Raw genomic sequence first — 23,961 nt, forward strand, 5'->3', positions numbered from 1 at the left:
TGTCAATGTTGATTTTGTTGATGTTTCTGTACTGCTCGACGGTACAGAAATGCTTGTCAACTAAGCGAAGTACCATCTCAAATCGGCCTAGGAGAGGCTATCTGAACGACCACTGCATCGTGTTTGTCACCAAATTGTCAGTGGATGTCCAGGTTTTAGCACAAACGCAATATTTTAAGCGACATGACGGAGTGGTTCGTTAATTTTATTACCGATTTTGCCATGCTTGTGGTTTTGACTGAGGTAGATCCATGGAACGAGCCTGAATATGTAGAGGGCGTCATGGAAAATGATAAATACAAAATTCTTGATACCTGGTGTTAGCGAAAAGGCGAGCCTAGCCCCACACGTGGCACCCGGCACACACACGAAGTCTGAGGCCTCGGATGTGGTAACCTTGATCAAACAAGTTCGGATCAAGAGTTGTATGGTGCACTTTGAAATCTTGGGAGAAATAGCGTGCCCGATTGTACCTCAAAAGTTGTGAATGTGGACACTGGAGGGCTGGAGTTACAGGAATATTCCCCGATATAAAGGGAACGTTGATAATTGGAAAGTTGAAGTCACCCCTCTTGCCATACAGTCTTGTGGAGAGTGTTTTGAATCTTTATGCATATATCCAAAAATGAAACAGATGAAGCGGTCTTACTGGTCGCCTATATTTCTGGTTCAAGTGGGTAAATCAGTGGAAGGGAAATGGCTACTTGATGGTTATTGAACGATAACTATAACATCAACTATCTTTGCCGTTAGAAGAAACATGATACGTTACACCTTTCACCGGCGCCAGGTTTCATGTGTTTGCGTTAGGGATTGCTCTACCATGCAGCGGTAGTCTCCCTTTGTATTAACGCGTCTCACAAGGTGCAAAGCTTATCCAGACTAACCTCAGCATGACCTGGCTGTATGTCGATCAAGGTTGGATGTCCGGATGCAATACAGGTAGGCGCAGTGAGAACGTATAGCTATACAGAATGTGTCAGATTATTTTCGTGCATCATGATGTATAACAGCTGATTTCTGCCATGTTCCTTGTTATTTGGTTATTTGGTCTTATTTGGCTCAGTTCTATTCGACGTCAATACGATCGCTGTTATATATATAATAATATGTTCTGTGACATGTTATGGCTGTTAGTGTTTAATACATAATCCGACCCGTGAAGATCCGGGGTAGAATAGGTCTTCGGCAACCCATGCTTCCCGAACAGGCGACTATGCTTGTGTTGTGTTATTGTGTTATATACATGTTCTGTCGCGTGATATCGTTAAAATATTGTATTATACATGTGTTATAAGGGGGAGAGGCTTTCGACAAAAACCTTAACAAACCTAACAATTTCAACATTCAACACGTTGTGTCGTGGTTGCCTTTTGATAATCTTATTCATGACATGCAGAGCACATAAAGCATGACATACAGGGTACATAAAGCATGACATACAGAGCACATAATGCATGACATACAGAGTACATAATGCATGACATACAGGGTACATAAGCAAGATATACAGAGTACACAAAGCATGACATACAGAATACATAAAGCATGACATACAGAGTACAAACATCATGGTATACAGTGTAAATACAGCATGATATACAGAGTAAATACAGCATGGCATACAGAGTAAATACAGCATGACATATAGAGTACATAGATCATGACATACAGGGTACATACAGCATGACATACAGGGTACATACATCATGATATACAGAGTACATAAAGCATGACATACAGAGTACATAAAGCATGACATACAGGGTACATACAGCATGACATACAGAGTAAATACAGCATGATATACAGAATACATACAGCATGACAATACAAAGTAATTACAGCATGACATACAGAGTACATACAGCATGATATACAGAGTACATAAAGCATGACATACAGAGTACATAAAGCAGGACTTACAGGGTACATAAAGCATGACATACAGAGTACATACAGCATGACATACAGAGTACATAAAGCATGACATACAGAGTACTTACAGTATGAGATACACAACACATATAGCATGTGATATATAGAGAATACTACACTCATTCTCGTTGGATACCATGTTTACGAGTTGACTTTGTAATGTATCACATCGAAAGCGAGGTCAGACACCATAGACTGTTAATCAGTTTCGTAAAAATGGTATATAACGAGAAATGAGTGTGGTATGTTATATTCATTACGTTGAATGTGTATTAAAGTGTTAATACAAAACAACTTTCGTTCTTTTTTCTATGCATACGCATTAACATGTTCCTGCTATTGCACGTGCAAACACGGCAGCACCAGCCCTCAAAATGTTTAAACTTATGGTCATTCTAGTGAATTGTTGTTAGTACGCAGGATAACTGAAAGAAAACTTGAAAAGTCAGTTAGCGCCGCACTTGAGTCCAACAGTCGGTCACTTTCACCGACGGGGTCCCGACGTTGCGATCAAAATGGTTCGGTTTCCTTGATCTATCAGCTGAATTTATATCATGTCCGTACCATTTTGGAAGATGGAAATTGGAGAGTTTGCCAAAGACGTTTATGTTAACTGTACGACCCAATGCTGAAGACGTAAAAATCACAACCTCAAGTCTGACTGCATGTCAGTGACAGCTTCTAACAAAGGGCAAGGTCACCATCGGAATACGAAAAGACAACCGTGATGTACTCACAGCGTTTTACGCTAGAGATCAATAGGTAATGGTATTGTTCACATTTCGGATGATTTGGGCCACAAAAACAGAAATCAGGCACACTTCCACGTAGTTTTCGAATGATTTGAATCGGAACTGTTCACTTTGAGTGAGTGATCTGGTCGTGCAGTCGTGTATGTTCATTCATGAACAAACATCTTCAATGTCACAAAATGTCTCAAAATACGATTCGAAGGGGACAGTGATGGCACAACCGGAGCATTCAACGCTAGTCTAGATATCTGTCCAGAAAGTTCAAACTGACTTCATTTCACCATGCCTAACGTTTTACGTTACGGCCTCGATCTATCGGCAGTCGTATGGCTCGATTATATGTCTGCAGAAGATTTATGCATAACTGATATAGAATGCACAGCGAAGTTGATGAGTGTGACTTTCGTGTTTGGTTACATAAAGTGTTGTATATGTCTCTCGCTTTCATGAGATCCTTCCGCTCTGCCATGTAGCTGTAAAAGTGAATGACGTCTCGTGATAGTTTTACAAATGAAAAAAGTAGTTCCGGTATGACAGAGGTCACGGTTATCCAATCAAAAAGAATAACAAAAGGTCAACCTTGTACGACACACGTGTGATGCATTGATTTAGTATCCTACCACCTGTGTCTTCACCACGTGAGTAATAAAGAGTGTACAAATCATGAGATGTAGAATACATACGAACACAAAGGGAATCAATAAACGGAGAATAACAAGTGAGCAGCTCTCATAAATTTGAAAGGTTTGAAAACTTTTTAAAGATGGTTTCATCGTTATGAGAGCTGGGCGGGCTTTATGGTCGAGTCGAACCTCGGTGCTGCCAGTTACCTTTTCTGGGATGAGCCTGTCTTGTCCAGTTAGTTGTGTATTCTGAGATAGACTGTAGCTTAGTACAGTTAATTTGAGTCTAAACCTTGCGTTAATACCTGTATGAATGTGCGACGGTACATGTTTATGTAGGTAATTAGAACAACGGTCGTTGAATCCAGCGCTTCTTGACTCTCATGGCATGTGAGTTGCAGCGAAATATCTTTGACTGACCATGGCGACATTGAACGGCAATACTAGATGCAGAGTAATGTCTTGGACAGACCATGGCGACATGGAACGACAATAGGAGTTGCAGAGTAATGTCATGGACTGACCATGGCGACATGGAACGACAATAGGAGTTGCAGAGTAATGTCTTGGACTGACCCAGGGCACATGGAGCGACAATGCGAATTTCAGAATAAAGTCCCAATTGTTCTCCCCGACATGCGCTCTTTTTGAAACGGGTTGGAATACACTTGCAGAAAAAACGTATTGTTTAAGGGAAGCACCCATCTCAGCTCCAGCGACGATGTGCAGTTGCCTTACTCTGTCTATACGTATGTCAACTGCACTAACAGATTTACATTGTGTTATTGTGTTGCATACATCCTCTGTTACATGTTCTGTGTGTTTTTGTGTTGCATACGCGTTTTGGTACATGCTATCATTGAGTTATTCTGATTCATAAATGTTCTGTAACTTGTTCTGGTGTGTTATTGTGTTGCATACACGTTCTGTAACATGTTATCATTGTGTTATTGTGATTCATAAATGTTCTGTAATATGTTCTGGTGAGTTATTATGTTGCATACACGTTCTGTTACATGTTATCATTGGGTTATTGTGATTCATAAATTTTCTGTAACATGTTCTGGTGTGTTATTGTGTTGCATTCACGTTATGTTAATGTTATCATTGAGTTATTGTGATTCATAAATGTTCTGTAACTTGTTCTGTTACATGATATCATTGAGTTATTGTGATTTATAAATGTTCTGTAACTTGTTCTGTCGTGTTAGTGTGTTGCATACACGTTCTGTTACTTGTTCTGGTGTGTTATTGGGTTTCATATATGTTGTTTTACATGTTATCGTTTTGTTATTCTGTGCCATAAATGTTCTGTAACATGTTCTGGTGTGTAATTGTGGTTCACAAATGTTCTGTTACAATTTATGGTCTTTTTGTATTTCGTACATGTTTTGGTTTGTTGAGTTCATTCATTATATGTCACATGTGTGCTATTGTGTTCGCAGCTTCATTTACAATCCGAGATATGGCTGTGAGGACAAGGCAGACAGTGGACGGTGGCTTTGCTTGGGTCGTGTTGTTCGCCATCTTCTGTGTCATGGTATTGTTGGGGATCATGCAGTACTCGGCGGGGGTTCTGAACACGGCAATTCTAGAGGAAATAGACAACGACCTCTCGAAGACATCATGGGTTGGGTCGACCATGCTTGGCACCTTGACTTTGACAGGTAAGTGTGGGTTTGTTTTTCAATACATGCCGTAATAACAGGAACTTATATATTAATCACCTTTTCACCCTCGGATTGTATTAAATGACTATACACATTGTAGAGTTATCGAATTCGGGCCTTAGGCGTGATGAGCATATGATGTAACCACTAGGCAACCCACCAATGTACATGCCTTTGGAAATGACACATCGCTTTCTTCTTGTCAACAACAAGATCATTATCAAGCGAACATCTTTTGACGTGATCGCCATTGTATTGCATAGTCCCTGCAATAACTTGTTTGTGACAGATAATGTCTGCAAAATAGTCTGTTTGGCAAAAGAAAATATACACCTATGAATGAATGAATGTGTTTATTTCCTCCAGATAAATCCGAATATTCTCAAAACAACAAGATTATGTAACTAAATAATTAAATAACAAAATATTCAAACATATATACATTGTATATATCAATGTCCCGCATATTTACAGGCTATAAACAGTTAGAAACATTGGTAAGATTACAGCACGTTGTTAAGAATTTGTTAAAAGATTTGATATAAATACTTTTAGAATTCAATAATAGTGAAATGCCAAGTTACTCCGGATCCATCAATGTCTTTGTTATCTGCACCAAGAAATAATGCTAACATATCATGGTCTTCCATCATCTCTATTATAACAAACATTTCATGGAGAAATTGCACCTGCATTATGGTCACGTGTACCCAGCTGTATCTACAGATGCATCTGCAATATGGTCACGTGTACCCAGCTGCATCTACATATGCACCTGCAATATTGTCACGTGTACCGAGCTGTATCTACAGATGCAAATACAATATGGTCATGTGTACCCAGCTGTATCTACAGAGGCACCTGCAATATGGTCACGTGTACCCAGCTGTATCTAAAGATGCACCTGCAATATGGTCACATGTATACAGATGTATCTACAGATGCACCTGCAATATGGTCACGTGTACCGAGCTGTCTCTACAGATGCACCTGCAATATGGTCACGTGTACCCAGCTGTCTCTACAGATGCACCTGCAATATGGTCACGTGTACCCAGCTGTATCTACAGATGCACCTGCAATATGGCCACGTGTACCTAGCTGTAGCTACAGATGCACCTGCAATATGGTCACGTGTACCCAGCTGTCTCTACAGATGCACCTGCAATATGGTCACGTGTACCCAGCTGTCTCTACAGATGCACCTGCAATATGGTCACGTGTACCCAGCTGTCTCTACAGATGCACCTGCAATATGGCCACGTGTACCCAGCTGTAGCTACAGAGGCACCTGCAATATGGTCACGTGTACCCAGCTGTAACTACAAATGCACCTGCAAAATGGTCACTTATATACAGATGTATCTACAGATGCGCCTGCAATATTGTCACGTGTACCTAGCTGTATCTACAGATGCACTTGCAATATGGTCACGTGTACCCAGCTGTATCTACACATGCAGATGTAATATGGTCACGTGTACCCAGCTGTAACTACAAATGCACCTGCAAAATGGTCACTTATATACAGATGTATCTACAGATGCGCCTGCAATATTGTCACGTGTACCCAGCTGTATCTACAGATGCACCTGCAATATGGTCACGTGTACCCAGCTGTATCTACACATGCAGATGTAATATGGTCACGTGTACCCAGCTGTATCGATAGATGTACCTGCAATATGGTCATGTGTACCCAGCTGTATCTACAGATGCACCTGCAATATGGTCACTTGTACCCAGCTGTATCTACAGATGCACCTGCAATATGGTCACGTGTACCCAGCTGTATCTACAGATGCACCTGCAATATGGTCACTTGTACCCAGCTGTATCTACAGACGCAAATGCAATATGGTCACTTGTACCCAGCTGTATCTACAGATGCACAAGCAATATGGTCACTTGTACCCAGCTGTATCTACAGATGCACCTGCGATACGTGTTTCCAGTTGTATCTACAGATGCACATGCAATATGGTGATCCATATGTTTACTGATCATGTAAATTTTCATACATGTGTAATACGGGGATAATCTCTGACGTTTCGCAGCTTATATGAAATACTCCTATACTGAATTCTCAATGACTGTATTGGCTCAAAGTAAGAAGACATCTGGTCATTCTGACATGCCTCAACATAGTTTAAACTAACACCTACGTGCAATTTGCAGTAGGGGCAGATATGTTCATTTCCAATAATGAAACTCATATGCATCATTATTACAGCCACGTGGCATGTTCTGAAGCTACATAGCATGAGGTACATGAGTCATTGTTGATTCTAGGTCCCGTGGCTGGCCTGATCACCAAGGCATTGGGGTATAGAGCGTCTTGTTTTGCTGGAGGGATATTGATGCTCATAGGATTCACTGCTGCATCCTTTGTTAATGACGTCACTGGACTCATTCTCACATTTGGTGTTATAGCAGGTAAGTGTAGATATTCAAGGGAGCAATGAAGCATTATTTTAACAGGTTCCAATTTAAATAGCAACTTATCCAATGTGTAAAGGATCACTTTGCCTACTGATCAAATCAAGGACATATTTGATTTTCTTGGACCATAAAAGACTGATTGTTTTACTCCGTTATATTGTTCTGCAATATCCGTCCCATGAAGGGATGATTTTGCCAACGCAACCATATTAAAGATTCTGGCATCAAGACAGTATAAGATCTAACTTCACAGAATCTGCATCATTGAAATTGCCCCATTCCACTCGTATTTTTCAATCCTCTACCACTTGGTGTTCAATTACTTACCAATGGAAGTGCAGTAGTAGAATAGGTAATGATGGTTCTGTACCAATTCCACTGGAGCCAGATTTATATACCTACACTGCTACCACAGAGGGATTTTTTTTATGCAAAAACGATGATGTGATTCAACGATCATCATGATTCGTATTAAAAGAAACATCAATATCAATTAATAATGGATAAAATTTACTATAGCCCATGAGGCTATTGGAAAGGTATAAGAGCAATACAAAAATTAGCAACTGGGGCTAAGGTATCTAAAGATGTGGCCAAGGATTGGTTAAAGAAACAAGTGATGTGGCAAATATACTTACCGGCACCGCATTATGTAGCGAGGAAGAAGTTTGATATTTTTACAACAAATGAAGTTCATCAGGCTGACCTCTTGTTTCTCCCCCATGATAAGGTAAGACGCAAAACGTATAAATATGCTTTAACTGTAGTGGATGTGGCTCGTCAATACAAAGAAGCTGAACCATTAACCTCGAAAAATTCAGCAGAAGTAGCCAATGCATTGAGCTCCATATATAAACGCAGACCACTAAAATGACCAAAGCTATTTCAAGTAGATCCTGGTCGCGAGTTTATGGGATCAGTAACTAAACTGTTAACAAAGCACTATGTTGAAATCAGGCTTGGTGAAAAAGAGGCCCACCATAGTCAAGCTACCGTTGAAAGATTTAACCGAACATTAGCGGAACGTTTGTTTGGCTATCAGTATGGGATTGAAATGAAATCAGAACGAATAAGATCTACTGAATGGGTGACATGATTATCAGATGTTGTATCACCGCTAAATAATGAAGTAACGAGATTAATAGGGAAGAAACCATCCGATGCAAATAAAATGAAATCTGTGACTTCCGAATCTTCAGCACCCTGGAGAGGCAAAGAACTAAAACTTTCCAGATAGATTAAGTGTAAGATATTTATACCAGCCCGGTGAACTCGAAGGATGTCTACATCGCACAACCAATCCGATTTGGTCCCTTAAGATGTATAACATTAGTCAGTTGGTTACGAAAGAAGGTGAGCCGATTCTTTATTATATTAAAGATGGACCGGGCAGGGGATTTGTACGAGAAGAGTTGCTCATAGTTCCCAACGACACAGTATCACCACCATAACCATAAGCATAGGTAGTTACACCATCATTATCAATCCATCTCTTTGTATCTAAGGGGGATAATGATGTCTTGTTCATTCTTAATCCATATATGCTGTGATTGTCACTTCTGAAAGTGTTTATCTCGTGTTTGAATGTTCTGCCATTGAAAAATGCTTCTTTATGCTGTTCGGGTTTGATATGCTTTTTCACCACATACTTCTTAAAACCCATAGCTTTTCTTATCTCCCCATTATCAGACTTCTTTATAGAATATGTCTTAGGTCTTAATCCGACATACTCCCAGCACATTCATCCTTCATCTTACCTAATACCCTTTCATTTACCACACTGACCAGTGGATTACTGCTTCTTAAGTTTGTTGTAATAAAAGTCATACATGAAGTGTTTTGACAAGGCAAGAATACTCATACCAACGTACACTGGTTTGTTGAATTTTATATTACTTTTCTGCATATGCAGCGCCGCAGCGCCGCTAAGTTGTTATCAAATATCTTGCTTCTGTTAAAAGCCAGACTAGCTGTAAGTTTCCTGATTAGTTCTTCCTCATTAGATCTGACTAATTTAACATCAACATGCTTCCTCAGATTCTCCATAGATTTTTTCCAAATACTGAATTATTCATGAGCTTATATAGATTCTTTTCGAAATCGCTGGTAGCCCTCTTTCTTAAATCTGTGCTCAGCCTTATATAGGGCTCCATCCAAGGGCTTTTATCGAACTTAAGAACTCTGTGTATTTTCTTTAGTTTCATGCCTAACGATAGATGTAACTGGAGATTTCTGTAGTGAACTATATATTTTGTCTTATCCATCAAGTTTGGTACGAGTTTTTCTACGTTAGCTAATCTAGTATTACCCATCAAGGAGTGTTGATATTCTGACATCTGTCATTGTCTGTATAATGTATAGTTTTAGTCAACGAGAATGATATATATTTTTCCATATTATTAGGAATGCATGTTAAACCACCGTCAGTCTTTGAGATAGCTTGCATGATGAGATGAGAATCATATCCTCTTAGGTTATGAAACACAATGGGGATGGGTGTTGTTTGAGAATTCATTTTTAGTTTTTCAAGTAACACTCGTCATGCGCGGCTCCCTGATAATTACCCTTGACGTGACAATGATCTCTTAGGGAATCCCCATTGAGGGGTTTACAAACATGACAAATCCCTGACTTCTTATAGGCCCTTCAATCATCCCTCATCATACACATCGGTTTCTTACGCAATGAATTTTCCCTAATTATTCTCTCTTCATTTTGTAGATATTCTAGGAACTTTCCCACTGCATCGGGACCTCTGTAAATCACGAGCTGGTTTGGTTTTCCATCATATAACTATATATCCAAACCCACAAAGAATATGTTCTTGAGTTTTGTATGTAAAACTACATTTATTATTGTGTTTGGTATTTTCTATCGGTTTGATAAGCGCTTCAAAGTCAGCGTGAATTATGTACGGCACTGGCATTTGATTGCAATAATGTTCAAATTTTAATATAATTTTTCCCTCTGTAGACATATCGATCCTGATAGCAGTCTGTCTGGAGTCTTCTTTATGCGCTTCTAATAGATCTACTCTGCTCTATCCATGCAGGCATCTTTCGCAGAAATATTTCTTTCTCTCATGTTTTGTTTGATCATATAATAGCCTGCTTAAACTCTTTATCCACGTATAATGATATTTACCATCTTTTTCGATCAGAAAAGAATTGATTCTGGGAATATTTTCTAGGGCGGAGCTTATCCTGTGTACAACAATTCCTTTAGGAGAATGTCCTGAAACATTTATGGCTAAATTATTTGCTTTTCCACCTTATGAATTTGCGAGATTGGTGTAGGTTCGTCTATACCATCAAGGTTGAGTCCATGTTGGAATTAATATCCAACTTCCAACCTCTTAGGTATTTACCAGCCGGCTGTGGGTACAAATCTTAACTCAAAAGGTTGATTTTTATCAGCATCAACGGGTTGATTTTTATCAACAACAGCGGGTTTATTATTCATTCAGTGAAGTGATCAATTCAGCTTTCCTCATTCGAAAATAACCTCTCAGCCCATTTTTTTCACTTGAGCTTTGAGTTCTCTAACAGTCTGGGGTTTGTTGTATTTCAAACTGAGTAAATCAATAAATTCAGCTTTTCTCATTCGAAAATAACCGTGTAGACCACGTTGATTTGCCAAAGCCTTCAACTCTCTGACAATAACCATTGTGATGTAATGGAATATGCAAAATGAGTCAAATGTCTAAATGGTTATATTTTCATATATCTAAACACGTATTCTCCCCAACCTATTCCTCTCCTTGATGTAATCTCTCTTCCTAGCATAAATAATCTGGTTCCTGACCCTATCAGCGCATGAATACCACAATATATACCGACACATCATCTGTTGCATCAAATTGGGTGTGAATCTTCACAGATTCATGGTTATACACCTATCATATCATTTGTCTAAATGCAAATCACACCTCCATTCACCCTCATGGTGAGTCATCGCTATTTATGTTGCCAGCTGATACATAATAGATCATAGCTTATGCGTAATTGTGTAGCTAAAAACAGACACACCAGTCATGTTGTCAGGTCATAGCGACATAGTGTGTAGACAGGTCATAGCTGATAATAGATCATAGCTTATGCATAATTGTGTAGCTCAAAATCGCAACTACCGGCAACCCAAACATTATAAATACTATCTCGCAGGCTTTGTGAGCCTCTGACGATGTATAAAACTTACTTATTGTTGCCTTGGGATTGGGTCAAGTGTCTTTCCGTAAACAAGGAAGTATTCGTGCATGGCAGATTCAACATCCTTAAACGTTTGAATTGAATGTCCTTGCTTACACAGTTCATCATTAATAAAATCTAATCTCAACATCCTCTGTCTGGCCCATTGTGACTTGGCTGTTTCGAGTTGTTCTAATGCTTTATTACGTCATTTACGCTCCTCTTCAATTTCTTTAGCATTTGATTCCCCCATAGTAGAAAATAAAAAATTACTTACCCCCAAAAGCTAGAGCATTAACAATAGCTCCAACGACCATCATTGCAATTGATGCCATACTATATGTTTATAAAATATTCAAATGCTCAATAATACTATGTTTATAAAATATTCAAATGCTTAAGTACTTCATACTTACTTGGGATAAGCACTTGTTTGATTAGCATATCTTTTGTAGCCATTGCTAGGCCTACATCTAGAACCATCAAAGGCCAAGCTGCTGACCATCGCTGAAGGATACATTGCGTTTACCAACATTTTACCATCTGTAACTGGAGTAGTCATGCTTTTATAACACTACATGAGGGCTTATCTCTATTTGAACCTCATCTTGTGCAATTGCTATCAGTGTTTTCTCTTCTCCGTTCTTATAAAACAACCATACCACCGCTATAATGCCTATAGCATAGGGAGCCCAAGTTTTAATCGGTCTATGTTCAGCGATTGAATTGTGTATTAGTTTTGCCTTTTGCTAGTGCACCCTTCCTACCAGCTGCGACTTTTCGAGGATTCTTAGTCACTCTGACTTGTGGTGCAATCGCTTGTGGTGCAATCGGGGCTTGTGGTGCAATTGCTTGTGTTTCGTCATTCACTTGTGGTACAATCGGAGATTGTGCAATTGGTATTTCTGTCTTCATTATTAGTAAGTTGGTACGTATGTTTAAATTGACAATAACTAGCCGTTATTAAAGTGGTGGTAAGTGGCGCTAAGAACATTCCGTATCTATGATAAAACTCACAGCTTACTGCACCTACAGGGTGTTTCGATGAATGGGTCTTTCTCGAGAGATTCTCATAAATACATGCGATTTTCTGCCGGGATAGGAAGAAACGCACTAGCTACAACTGTGTATAGTTGTTACTTAGCCAAACATATTGGTTTAGTCATGGTAGCTCCCAGTCTGGACTCATAACGTGAGTACAGTTTTTTAAATTTCTTTGTCGCTCATGTTATCAATTTTATCAGTGGTATAATTTGCCCCCCAATAATTGGAGCATTTTCAACCAGCTACAAAAGCCGCGAGTCTTTCTTTATGTTGATCTGTATGTTGATCTGTAACTACAGGCTCATCTTGGAGCAGTTGTTCGATAAGTTCGTCGCATTTGATCCATAATGTAATACCAAAGGAGATATTTAAGTCTTAAATAATGAAATATTGCATATCCAATACAGCCCTAAATAATAAACTGTTGCAAAAGAATGAGGGTTTCAAATCACATTATTACATAATAACCACTAATGTTCATTTTTTTGTATTTTTGCTATATTTGGCATAATTTTTCTATGATTTGCTCAGCAGTTGTTAATTTTTTGCTAAGCAGTTGCTATATTTTGCACAGCATTTGCTATATTTTTGCTATATTTTGCTATATTTTTCTCTACAGTTGCTAATTTGCAATTGCATAAGCAGCTGGTTGATTGGTTTTTAATTCGAGTTTACAGTGCTTCATTTCCGCTAACAGTTTTCTGACTTTATCTCGTTCAGGCTTGGTAGAAATAACATAATTTTTGCGTAGACATTCCTCAAATGAATGAAACAGGGCTACCCATTTGGTCTGCTCTCTGAGATCTTTCAGGACAGAGTTGTATTTGTGAGTAAGTACCCAAACGCTATGCTCCTTATGTCATCCGGAGAATGCTAAATATGAAAGCATATCTTTCCTTTTGGAAAGTTCTTTACTCGCACTGCAGTTGTCTATTATAAAAAGGGTTGATTCTCCTTTGTATTTTTCATGACATACTCGTAAACAGTCTTGTAATCGATTGTCTGGATCAACTTTGAACACACCGGGATCATTCATTACCCAATCTCTCGATTGGTATGTTTTATTAACGTTTATAGTCGGGCACAGAATAATAATATGGGTGAAAACATCTTGATAATGACTTTGTAAAATATCTAGAATAAAAGCTTTTTTTTCGCAACCCTTTTGCCCGCAGATGATAGCGCAGTGCGTTTCTATAGGTAAAAGATTATTAATAGATCGCTTGCACGAATCTTCCATTCTGTATATTAAGTTGCGCATTCATAATCACGTACAAATATATGTTTAATTTATCATCCGTTTTGAAGAGCTTTGTTATCTGTATAGTAACACCCTCACTAGCATTTTCTATTCTCCTTAGTTGGTCATCATCTGTGGTTCGCATGTCGAGCCATAACACATACTTCACATACCTTGACATATAGTTGATTAGGCACACCCTCAATAGTCAATTCTACTTTTGTAATCTTGGGGTTGTAGAACGTCTTGGTATCTCTTTAAAATGCTTCAGAGGGGTCCTCAGTAACTTTGATTACTCTGCCGTAGTCATAAAAAGTGAGTTCGTATTCTAACCTCGGCTAGGGATGCTTGATGGAAGGGCATGTGACTATCTAGTAATTCAAGGTCGAGCGGAATAAAGAATCGGTTACCTAATGCATCAGCAACAGCATTATCTTTTACAGTGGTATTGTCGCCAGTAGAAGCACCCACACGCAGTCTCATTGTGTTCTGATTACAAATACCTTTGTACTATAAGTTTTCCCGTTATTTAGCCGTTCTCCAGAGATCCATGTAACAGAAGTATACATTGCTGTCGTCAATACTCAAAACCTCATTACCGATAATTTTAATCGCGATTTTCTTAAAAATCGCATGACCTATGTTCTGAACGAGCTCCCTGTTAGCGTCAGCAGAAGTCAAACTAATTGTAAATGATAGTTGGGCAGTTCCTGGAACTAACACATCGTGGGCTCTGAAAATAGGAAAGCGAACCAGAACTGTTTGATTCTGATCAATGGTACTCGAGTTATTAGTTATAGTTACAGACTGGCGAATTGCTTTGACCCCTAATGGATCCCGAAGTCTACATTGTGGATTTAACTTGTGTCCGTATTACGAAGACATTGTTATATTGAAATTATGTAACCTTATGTTTAATATAAAAATGGATGATATTAATCAAGATAACCTACCTGATACTAATACAATCGAAGAGGGTACTGATGAAACAAGCTTTGTGAATCTTAACGATGAACTTTTGAAACCATCCGCTTATGAGTATTACGATGCCTTAAAAGATGACAAAAAATATGTTACACTAATTGACTATTCAAAGTTTACAATAGATATACAAGGAATATTGCGACTGCGTGGCTCTCCGGATATTGACCTTATGTATTCTCATACTCGTAAGCCCCTAACCTTGTCTACACTAGCTGGACGTTGTGGTGGTATCAACATTATTCGTAATGAATAAGGTCTTGTTGACTACTCACAAGGAAAACTTTCTGCGAAGACTACTAAGGTTCTTCAGATTGTGGGTACTGAACTCGGTGCCATAGATAAAGATAATTTGGAAGAACGCGCGAAGCTTGCCTCGGACGGACTCGCAGAAATCATGGAGACCTACTACGATAATTCCACGTTACAGGTACCATCCTTTGTTCAAAATAATGGTATGTGTATGAGTAAAATTAATAGAGAATATTTTCATTACAATTTAGTTTAGTCTCATGACGATCGTTGAATCGCATCATCGTTTTTGCATAAAAAAATCCCTGTGTAGTAGCAGTATAGGTATATTAATCTGGCTCCAGTGGAAGTGGTCCAGAACCATCATTACCTATACTACCTCAGTATTTAATATGAGGAAGTTCTACACTCTGTAGTATATACAGGACAATAGAACTGTATACTATTTTAGTGTCAATCCATACATTTATGATAAGCAATTCGAGAATGTGGGTATGAACATGGAATTGAAATCACCTAACAGGAACTAATTTCAATAAGACCCATATAGAAAATATTTGAGGCCATCGATGTATTTAAATGCGTTTAAAGTTAGTGAGTGAAATGCTTCTAAGTTTACAATTATTTCGGTTACTATCATATGATCGTGAGTGGTTAAAATTTTACATTGGATTGGCAATATTGGAGCCAGATCGCGATAACAGATTCATTCTGTTTCAGCGCTGAACATAATATATGAGGCACGAAACAACATCTATGTACGACTCAGAGTGATGATATTCTCAATATTTCAAATGTTTTATGATCAACAGGTTTCGGCAATGGTTTAGCATTCAACGCCTGCTATGTGGTCCCAGGATACTATTTCATAAAACGACGAGGATTGGCTTATGGTGTTACTGTGTCTGGAGTTGCGGTCGGCATGTTTATCACAGGACCTCTGTGTCAGCTCCTCATGGACACATACAACCTACGTGGTTGTCTGCTGGTTATGGGTGCTCTGTTATCAAACATATGTGTTGCTGCAAGTCTTCTGAAGCCAATGATGGCGATGGACAACAATAGTCAAAATGAAAAGAACTTCAATGTCGAATTTGAATCATTTACATGTACGGAGGGATGTGACACCATCAACGATCCAATGTGCGGGGGTGTTCATGAGCATACATCCAATATAAAGATGGCCCAAACCAATGAATATACAGTGAACAGAATGCTCATACCACCAGCGGGCTCATCTTTTGGCCACGATCAATGTGTTAGAATGGATCATAATTCTCCTGACATTGGGTGTGTACTCAATGACACAATCCACGATGAAACAGAATTACAGGTCCGACATGGATCCCATAAACATGGTGATGTGAAGATGGACGCACTGATCCCACTATGTCGAACAGAAGAACCCCAGTTAAGCACTGACACCGTTGTGAGTAAATACAGCAGGCTCTCAAGATGCTTTGGGCGGATGCAGATAAGAAATATTCCAAACAAGTATGGTTTAATTTGTTTCTGCTTAAGCTATTTTTTCTGGTTCTTAGGGGAAGGCACCGGTTTGTTTCATTTACCTAATTATGCCAAGTACAAAGGAAGTACTCAAAGTGAGGCTAGTAGTCTCTTTACAGCGATGGGGCTCACAAGTGTAGCGTCAAGACTCCTTGTGGGGTTTGCAGCCAGTGATCTTTCAGTTGGATATCTGACTCTTCACATGGGGCTTCTTGGAATAGCAGGGCTCCTTACATTGTTTTTCCCTCTGTTTTCAAACTCATATGCCCTGCAGATGGTGTTTAGTGGAGCATATGGTTTGTATACTGGAGGTCTTAACTCCCTTGTGAGCCCCTTAACCATACAGCTGGTTGGACTGGAACACTTGGCTGTTGCCTTTGGTATCGAGAACTTCTGCTGTGGTGTGGCGTTATTCATAGGCCCTCCTCTTGCAAGTAAGTGAGCCACTGAGCGAGTGAGCGAGTTGGATTTTACGCCCCCTTTAGCAATCTTCAAGCAGCAATATTACCATGGGGGACACCAGACATGGGGTTCATGTATTGTACCCATGTGGGGATCGATCCCGGGTCTTCGGCATGACGGGCGAATGCTATAACCATCAGAACACCGCACGTCCCCTCAAATATCTCAGCATATTTCTGCAGATTATATGTCATGGTGCTTTTTGAAAAAATACTGAAACGTCTTTAACCCTTGGCTGGCACTTTTTGATTAGCCAATAGGATCTTGTGTACTGGCCCCAAACGCATGCATCGTAGATATGTGAGCAGATATTGTGTGTTCGAATACCAACTTCACCAAGATTATAGTTCTGGGTTTGTCAGCTCCATATTACTTACCATGTAAGGCAGTCGACACTCTTAGGTTTTCTCCCACACGCTGTGATATAACTGAAATAATATTGAAAGTTTGCATAAAACAAAGTCATTTACTCGCTCATTCAACAAATATCCATTTGATACCCATTACTGACAAATAATGTACACTGGAATATGTATTGCTATAACCTATAACATTGCATTTCAGGTTTCATCTTTTCACAAACAGGGAGATATGAACTGACATATGTGTTTTCAGGTACTGTACACTAGTTTTACTATGACTCGACGTCAACAGATTCTCAGTACACTATTAAGCATTCCCTTGAAATCATGGAAGGGGCGGTGGGATAGCCTAATGGTTAAAGTGTTTGCTTGTCATGCCAAAGGCCCGGGTTCGAGTCCCCACATGGGTACAGTGCATGAAAACCATTTCTGGCGTCCCCCGCCATGATATTGCTGGAATATTGCTGAAACCCCAACTCACTCACTCACTTGCAACCCTGGAAGGAGCTGATGTGTTTGCTCCCATTTGAGCTCTGCTGCCGCGGCATTTGGTTTTACTCAACCCCCGGTATATGACAGATGTTAGAGACTTCATACCTTATGCAACCTCCTACATACCCAAGGAGAACGTTTCGGATGTATGGTTGGATGACCTTGAAGGTCAAGGTCACTCAGTACAAACTAGGCGTAAAACCAGCTTGTGTACATGATGGTTTGAGTATTAATAAATTGGATTCCATGAAATTCGACCTTCATATAAGGTCAAGGTCACTAAAGATCAAAGTAAGAAGCATGATTTACATTTCATGAAATTTCAGATACATTTATGAAATATCAATGGTTTATGCAATCAGGTAAGAGTAAAGTAACTCAACACCTATCATATGTCATCCTTGTGTGAAATGTCAAGGCCGCATTTCAGGTTTTTACTCATGAAATGATTTGTAAATAGTATTGTTGGTATGTGTGGAGACTTCTTTTTTATAACACAACTATATTTCGCTATAAGTAATGTTCTCGCATGTAGTTCGATGCCATTCAAGGGCATGGTCGCTCGGTGGTACATCCCAAAATACTTGTGTAAAAAACAATAACTTATCATTGGAATTTGAGGAAACTCCATATACATTATCGCATGGCTGATATTGAAGGTAATAACTGTGGTATAGCTAAACCCTAAATGGGCCCCATCCTTAAATGGGCCTCAGCCAAAGATAGGATAGGGGAGATAACTCTCACGAGCATGCTGCTACTTACAGTGATTAAACACAGTTAAAGAACGGAGACATCTTTGTCATATCGCCACAATAACCCAGAAGTAGCTGGAGGTATGACAGCTCATTCTGTTTTAAAGTTGTACTGTAATGGGCATATATTTTTCTCAAACCAGAATTCATGTTATCAAACAGAAAGTGCTACGGTCTTTGTTATTAAGGACTGCATTTGGCATGTGTGAGATCAACTGTGGCCCAAAATGGTTCATATCAAAGTCAAAATGGTTCATGACACTTGTTCATGGTTTCTTGTGATACGTTGTGGGGGCATTCGGTAGACAGTGGCTACTGTTTGTGCTTGTAACAACTTTCTTGTTCTACAAATATAGTTGATGCTTGTATGCCCACTTTCTGTTGACCCTTTTATAACTTGAAGGCCTACTACTTATAAAAAAATTCACAAGAAAAACTTCTATCTACACTTACGATCTCCCTAAGCAAAAACGTCGACACTGTTTCTGTACATTTCAGGAACTAGTCTCTTGACGGCGGCAATATGTGGAGGTCTCGTTGGAATGTGTACAAGCAAACCATGTACCAGATCGCAGCAATCAACCGGTCCTATACATCTACAACCTGTTACTCCTCCACAAGAACAACACCTGACCGATGTTTAGCACCGTGGACTGAAACTTCACACAAAAATATACTTATTCAATTGTTTTGATTTTTCGTTCTTTAATACTGATATGCATGCAAAGTTGCTTTTTTTAATCTCACTCACTGATACATTACGTATCTAGAATATATTCTATTCTCGATTTGAGTTAGACTTTACATAAATTAAAATTAAGTTCGACTGGAAACTGAAGTATATATATAATGTAGGTTGTGGAAACTGAAGGAAAATGGTAAATACCTTAAACATTTACTCTGAAAGGGGTGAATTTGAGGAAACGACCATGCATATTCTGGATGGGATGGGATGGGAGATCTGTTGTTGAGACCGAATGTTGCTTCGGTCAGCGCTTCAAAAACGGTTCATTTATATTCTCTGAAAAGGTGAGTCAAATATATCCTGTATTCTAAATCGTGTAAGCTATTCATTCAAGACCTAGTCAGCATGTACCTGGACTCCTTATTACATTAAGTTCCTGTAGATTCAGTGTAGATCTTGTAAAGAGAATAGTTATTTCCTTTTGTTTATTATGAGTTCTGAATTCAAATAATTCAGTTATATTTCAGCAAAGTCTGAATCAAGAAGTGCGATATGGCATAACGCTGTATTGTAAGGTCCCTGCTGCCTGTACGGTGGTGGAAGCTTTGCAGTCACATTACCATCTCATCCTACCGGGTACCCATTCACTAAGGAGGCATCAGGTGCCACAAGTGTTTCAGCCCAAGAAACTCTCAGGAGTGAAGCTCCCGAACACTGTCACATCCAACCACTCTACACTTAACTTCGACTGATTTAAGACAGGACCACATTGCTGTTCTGTATGAGCATTAAAGTACATACAATCGTCATACTACAGACTCTAAACTGAATGTATGCAATGAGCTCGATATGTTGCCATGGTAATTAGTTGTTTGAACATGCATCGAACAACGTATAAACCTAGGAAAAGGTTGCTTTATGTTTTCTTTGTTATGAGAACGAAGCTGTTTATCTCAAGATATGTTTTGTAACTGCCATGTCAAAAGGTTTTTGAGTGCATTTCAATTTTTTCCTCTTGTTCTTTGTCTCATATGACATGTAATTGTACTTGTGACTATCTGTCGCAGCATGTTCATCCCCATGACAATATAGATCGTACAGTTGCACCCATCGTGATGATGATGAGACGCTCATCCTTTACAAACTGCACAATAATATGCTGTGCAATCAACCTGTCCATTCGTTTAACTGCGTACACAAACCTTTATAACAAACTTTTTCTCATGAACCCATTTGCATTGATCCTGTGAAGGTGAACGGTGGTGATCGAACGTGTAAACATCAATTTTCCGTAAATATATATTAACAGTCGAGTGTGTGTGCTTATCTTGTGTATCCTTTATTAGGAATACAGAAAATATCATGCAACCCTTATGATGCGAGAGGTGACTGAAAAGTTCTGAGCCTAGCTATGATGGACAGTTAATATAGTTTCATACGCACATTAATTTTCACAATCCCCTCCGAGGTCAACACACTTCTGCCAACAATGATTGAGTGCCCGGATCCCACTGGTGTAGAATGCTTCCCCCTGGAGGTGTAAAAAGTCTTCCAAAGGTGAAATGACGTCACCATGCCAGCTGATTGAACTTTGTTTTCTTCGTAAGAGACGTTAGATGTTTCCACTATTTTAAATGTTGTTTAGTCTCTGGCTGATATTGGTGAACCCACGCATGATAACAATTTTCTCAACAATAGCAACTTGGTCTGTTTCGAAACGACGAAATGATGAACCTGGAGCGTTTCGGAGTCAGAAGCCTTAGAACCCAGCGTGCTGAAACCTTTGTCATGCCCAGTTCATACGTCCGAACGTTCTCAACTCTCCTGGGAGAAATGTCTGTGCTGGCTGTGTGTCTGGTAGTGTGTTGTCAATCACTCGTGATCGTTTCATGCATCTTATCACCATTTTACTTGGTGGAAGCTGCCCACGTCTCATTCCTTAAAGTTGATCACTGATTGTGTGGTCAGGCTCGCTGATTTGGTTGATGCATGTCATCGTATCACAATTTCGTGGATCGATGCTCATGATGCCTATCTGTGGATTGTCTGGTCCAGACTCGATTATTTACAGCCCGCCGCCATAAAGCTGGAATATTGCTGAGTGCGGTGTTACACAAAAAATACAACAAAAAAGACATATCAGCCTGGATGGCTGTTTGGAGTACTTGATGGTACTTGATAGGCACTTTTGTCTATTTTCATTAACACAGAATACCTAGACTTTTGATGCTAGCATATATATTCTACCTGGTTATGTATTTGGTTCAATGCCTTTAAGCATGGAAATTATTGTACTCAATACATGCATATGATTAAGGGTATATTATATATCCTTCGTAGTTCAGCTCAGAATTGTTCAACTACCTCTCGTATAGTGTCAAATGATTTGCATGTTGGTTTACATCAACACTCATACTTCGGATAGTGATCATAATACAATAGTTTTAGCAAGTGGGCACCATATGCTTGCATTTGAATTTCAACAAACTAATAAAGGTAATTGTAATGCAATAGCAGCCGCCATGGCCAGTGGTGCAGTATAACTCAAAATGTCAAACAAACAACCAACCTCAAAGTCTATAGTACACGGTGCTATAAGGAAGCGTTCAAGTACAGGGACTTTGCCTTTGAACCGCCAGTACCTTCAACCTAACTACCTCGGCAGCATGTTCATATTGGAATCCAGATCAGATTACAATGCGGTGTTTTGCCGCCTGGGAACGGCAATCAATTCAATTCCGAAAGACAGACGTCCAATATGTTCATCCCCTATAACATGCCCATCAAATAAATACTTCTTTGGAGACTACACACATGAGCAGTCATCTAAACGTTTGCATCAGAAGCCTGTTTTTGATATATTTCTGTAATTTATGTTTCACCCTTCGCATAATCCCTTTGTCAGCACATTTCTTTCCATATGTACTTGAATTCAAAAGCATCAAGTTGACACATCGTGATATAACTGAATATTGTTCAAGGAGACCGTCACTCTTGCTTACTTCAATGTTGACAATGAAAATTCAATAAACCCTTTGTCACATATTGAGTTGCTAAGCAAGGATCTGTAGCCGTGTTGTAGAGCGTATAATATGAAGAGGGACAGCTCATTTCACGCATACATTGTTCGATACATTGTGTTTCAGGTACTGGAATTTGTCCATATGTCTCTTTGAGTCTGTCAAGATAATTTATGTTAACTGTACATAGCAACATAGACTTATCAACGACGAGGTCTTCCTCAAATGGTGAACGGTCTTCGTTAACCAATGAATAATCTCTGTGTTTTTGTCGTAAATATATATAATTATTCGCAATCATTATCTGGTATCTGAGCTGGTTGCCAGCTCCAATGTTTCCTACACAGCCGCTGTTATCAATATCTCCAGTTCCTTTGACGAGGTAGTCAAGAGAAGATGTTGGTGAGTGTTCTTGTCGGTGCAGCTGTCGGCGTTACAATACTGCAGAAAGTGATCGGTGAGTATTTCACTCTGGAGCTGCTGAAAAAGCTTTTTCTTAATCTAATGATAGTAGCTGGGAGTGGCACTCGAATCATCCTAATCTGAGTGAGTGCTTGAGTGAGTGAGTTTTTATACCACTTCTAGAAAGTTTCTAGCAATATCATTGGGAATCACACATAGTATCCATGTTGGTTTAAGGTGAGGTTCTAACAATAAGATCAAGAAGTATTTATTGGGGCAACACTGCATTTGTTGTGGTATAACCAACACATTTACTAATCAGGAACTATTATCGAAACATACTTGTAGTTTCTAGACAGTTATGATAAAAGAAATATATTTTGGGTGGAGGGTTAGCCTAATGGTTACAGCGTTTGCTCGTCACGCCAAAGCACCAGGTTCGATTCCCAACATGTGAACAATGAGTGAAGCCCATTAACTTCCGCTGGCTTCGAACTATAATGCCTCACTCACTCACAAACAGCTGCAGATGTCTCGTCACTGGTCACTGTTTACTTCCCGATCACCTTTGATTGGTGGATATATGTGTCCCAGTCATATGTCAACGGGTACAATAGCGTCCCTTCATCAATGGTATCCGTTTGTAGTCAGCGGGAATCCCAAAATTGCATCAACGTCCCCGTAATAATTCGGGTTTTAAATTGGTTCCCATTAGCCCATGCTTGTCATCAGAGGCGATTTAAACTCAGAGACTTGGTTGACTGTTTATTTGATTGTTTGTTCGCCTCTTGCGACAAGCAAGACCTGTGAAGATCCGGAGTAGAATAGGTCTTCAACAACCCATTCTTGCCGTAAAAGGCGACTATGCTTGTCGTAAGGGTTGACTAACAGGATAGTTTGGTCAGGCTCGCTGACTTGGTTGATGAATGTCATCGATCCCAATTGCGTGGATCGATGCTTATGATGTCAATCAGTGGATTGTCTGGTCCAGAATCGATTATTTACAGACCACTGTAATATTGGTGGAATATTTGTGAGTGCGGTGTTAAACAACAAACAAACAAACAAACGACAAGTAAAGTCGCCTCTTATGGCAAACATAGATTGCTGAAGACCTATTCTAACCCGGATATTCACGGGTCATTTGG

General features: G+C 39.4%; 2 protein-coding genes across 2 annotated transcripts in view; both read left to right on the top strand.

Moving 5' to 3' along the window:
* The first annotated feature begins 893 nt into the window (after nucleotides 1–893).
* Nucleotides 894–19,350, top strand: LOC139448429 (monocarboxylate transporter 12-like). Its single transcript, XM_071229978.1, has 6 exons — nucleotides 894–942; nucleotides 4,759–4,980; nucleotides 7,276–7,419; nucleotides 15,942–17,069; nucleotides 17,662–17,712; nucleotides 19,205–19,350. Exons 1-6 carry the CDS (start codon nucleotides 894–896, stop codon nucleotides 19,348–19,350), a joined length of 1,740 nt encoding a protein of 579 aa, XP_071086079.1.
* Nucleotides 19,351–22,789: 3,439 nt separating this feature from the next.
* The window catches only part of LOC139448274 (uncharacterized), a 29,797-nt gene continuing 28,625 nt past the window's right edge, over nucleotides 22,790–23,961 (top strand). Inside the window, exon 1 of the mRNA XM_071229808.1 lies at nucleotides 22,790–22,868. Within this exon, the coding sequence (XP_071085909.1) occupies nucleotides 22,808–22,868 (61 nt within the window). The 5' untranslated portion in view covers nucleotides 22,790–22,807. The remainder of the gene's footprint in view (nucleotides 22,869–23,961) is intronic.

This window comes from Haliotis cracherodii, unplaced genomic scaffold, assembly GCF_022045235.1.
Source record: "Haliotis cracherodii isolate W230 unplaced genomic scaffold, xgHalCrac1.p SCAF_7, whole genome shotgun sequence".
In the NCBI taxonomy this organism is placed as follows: domain Eukaryota; kingdom Metazoa; phylum Mollusca; class Gastropoda; order Lepetellida; family Haliotidae; genus Haliotis; species Haliotis cracherodii.

What these genes read in the sequence shown, in the direction of transcription:
- LOC139448429 (XM_071229978.1), top strand. Translation starts at nt 894, where the DNA reads ATGACCTGGCTGTATGTCGATCAAGGTTGGATGTCCGGATGCAATACA. An exon ending in CACATTTGGTGTTATAGCAG is followed by an intron (nt 7,420 to 15,941) that starts GTAAGTGTAGAT and finishes TATGATCAACAG; the next exon opens with GTTTCGGCAATGGTTTAGCA. An exon ending in CATAGGCCCTCCTCTTGCAA is followed by an intron (nt 17,070 to 17,661) that starts GTAAGTGAGCCA and finishes ATTGCATTTCAG; the next exon opens with GTTTCATCTTTTCACAAACA.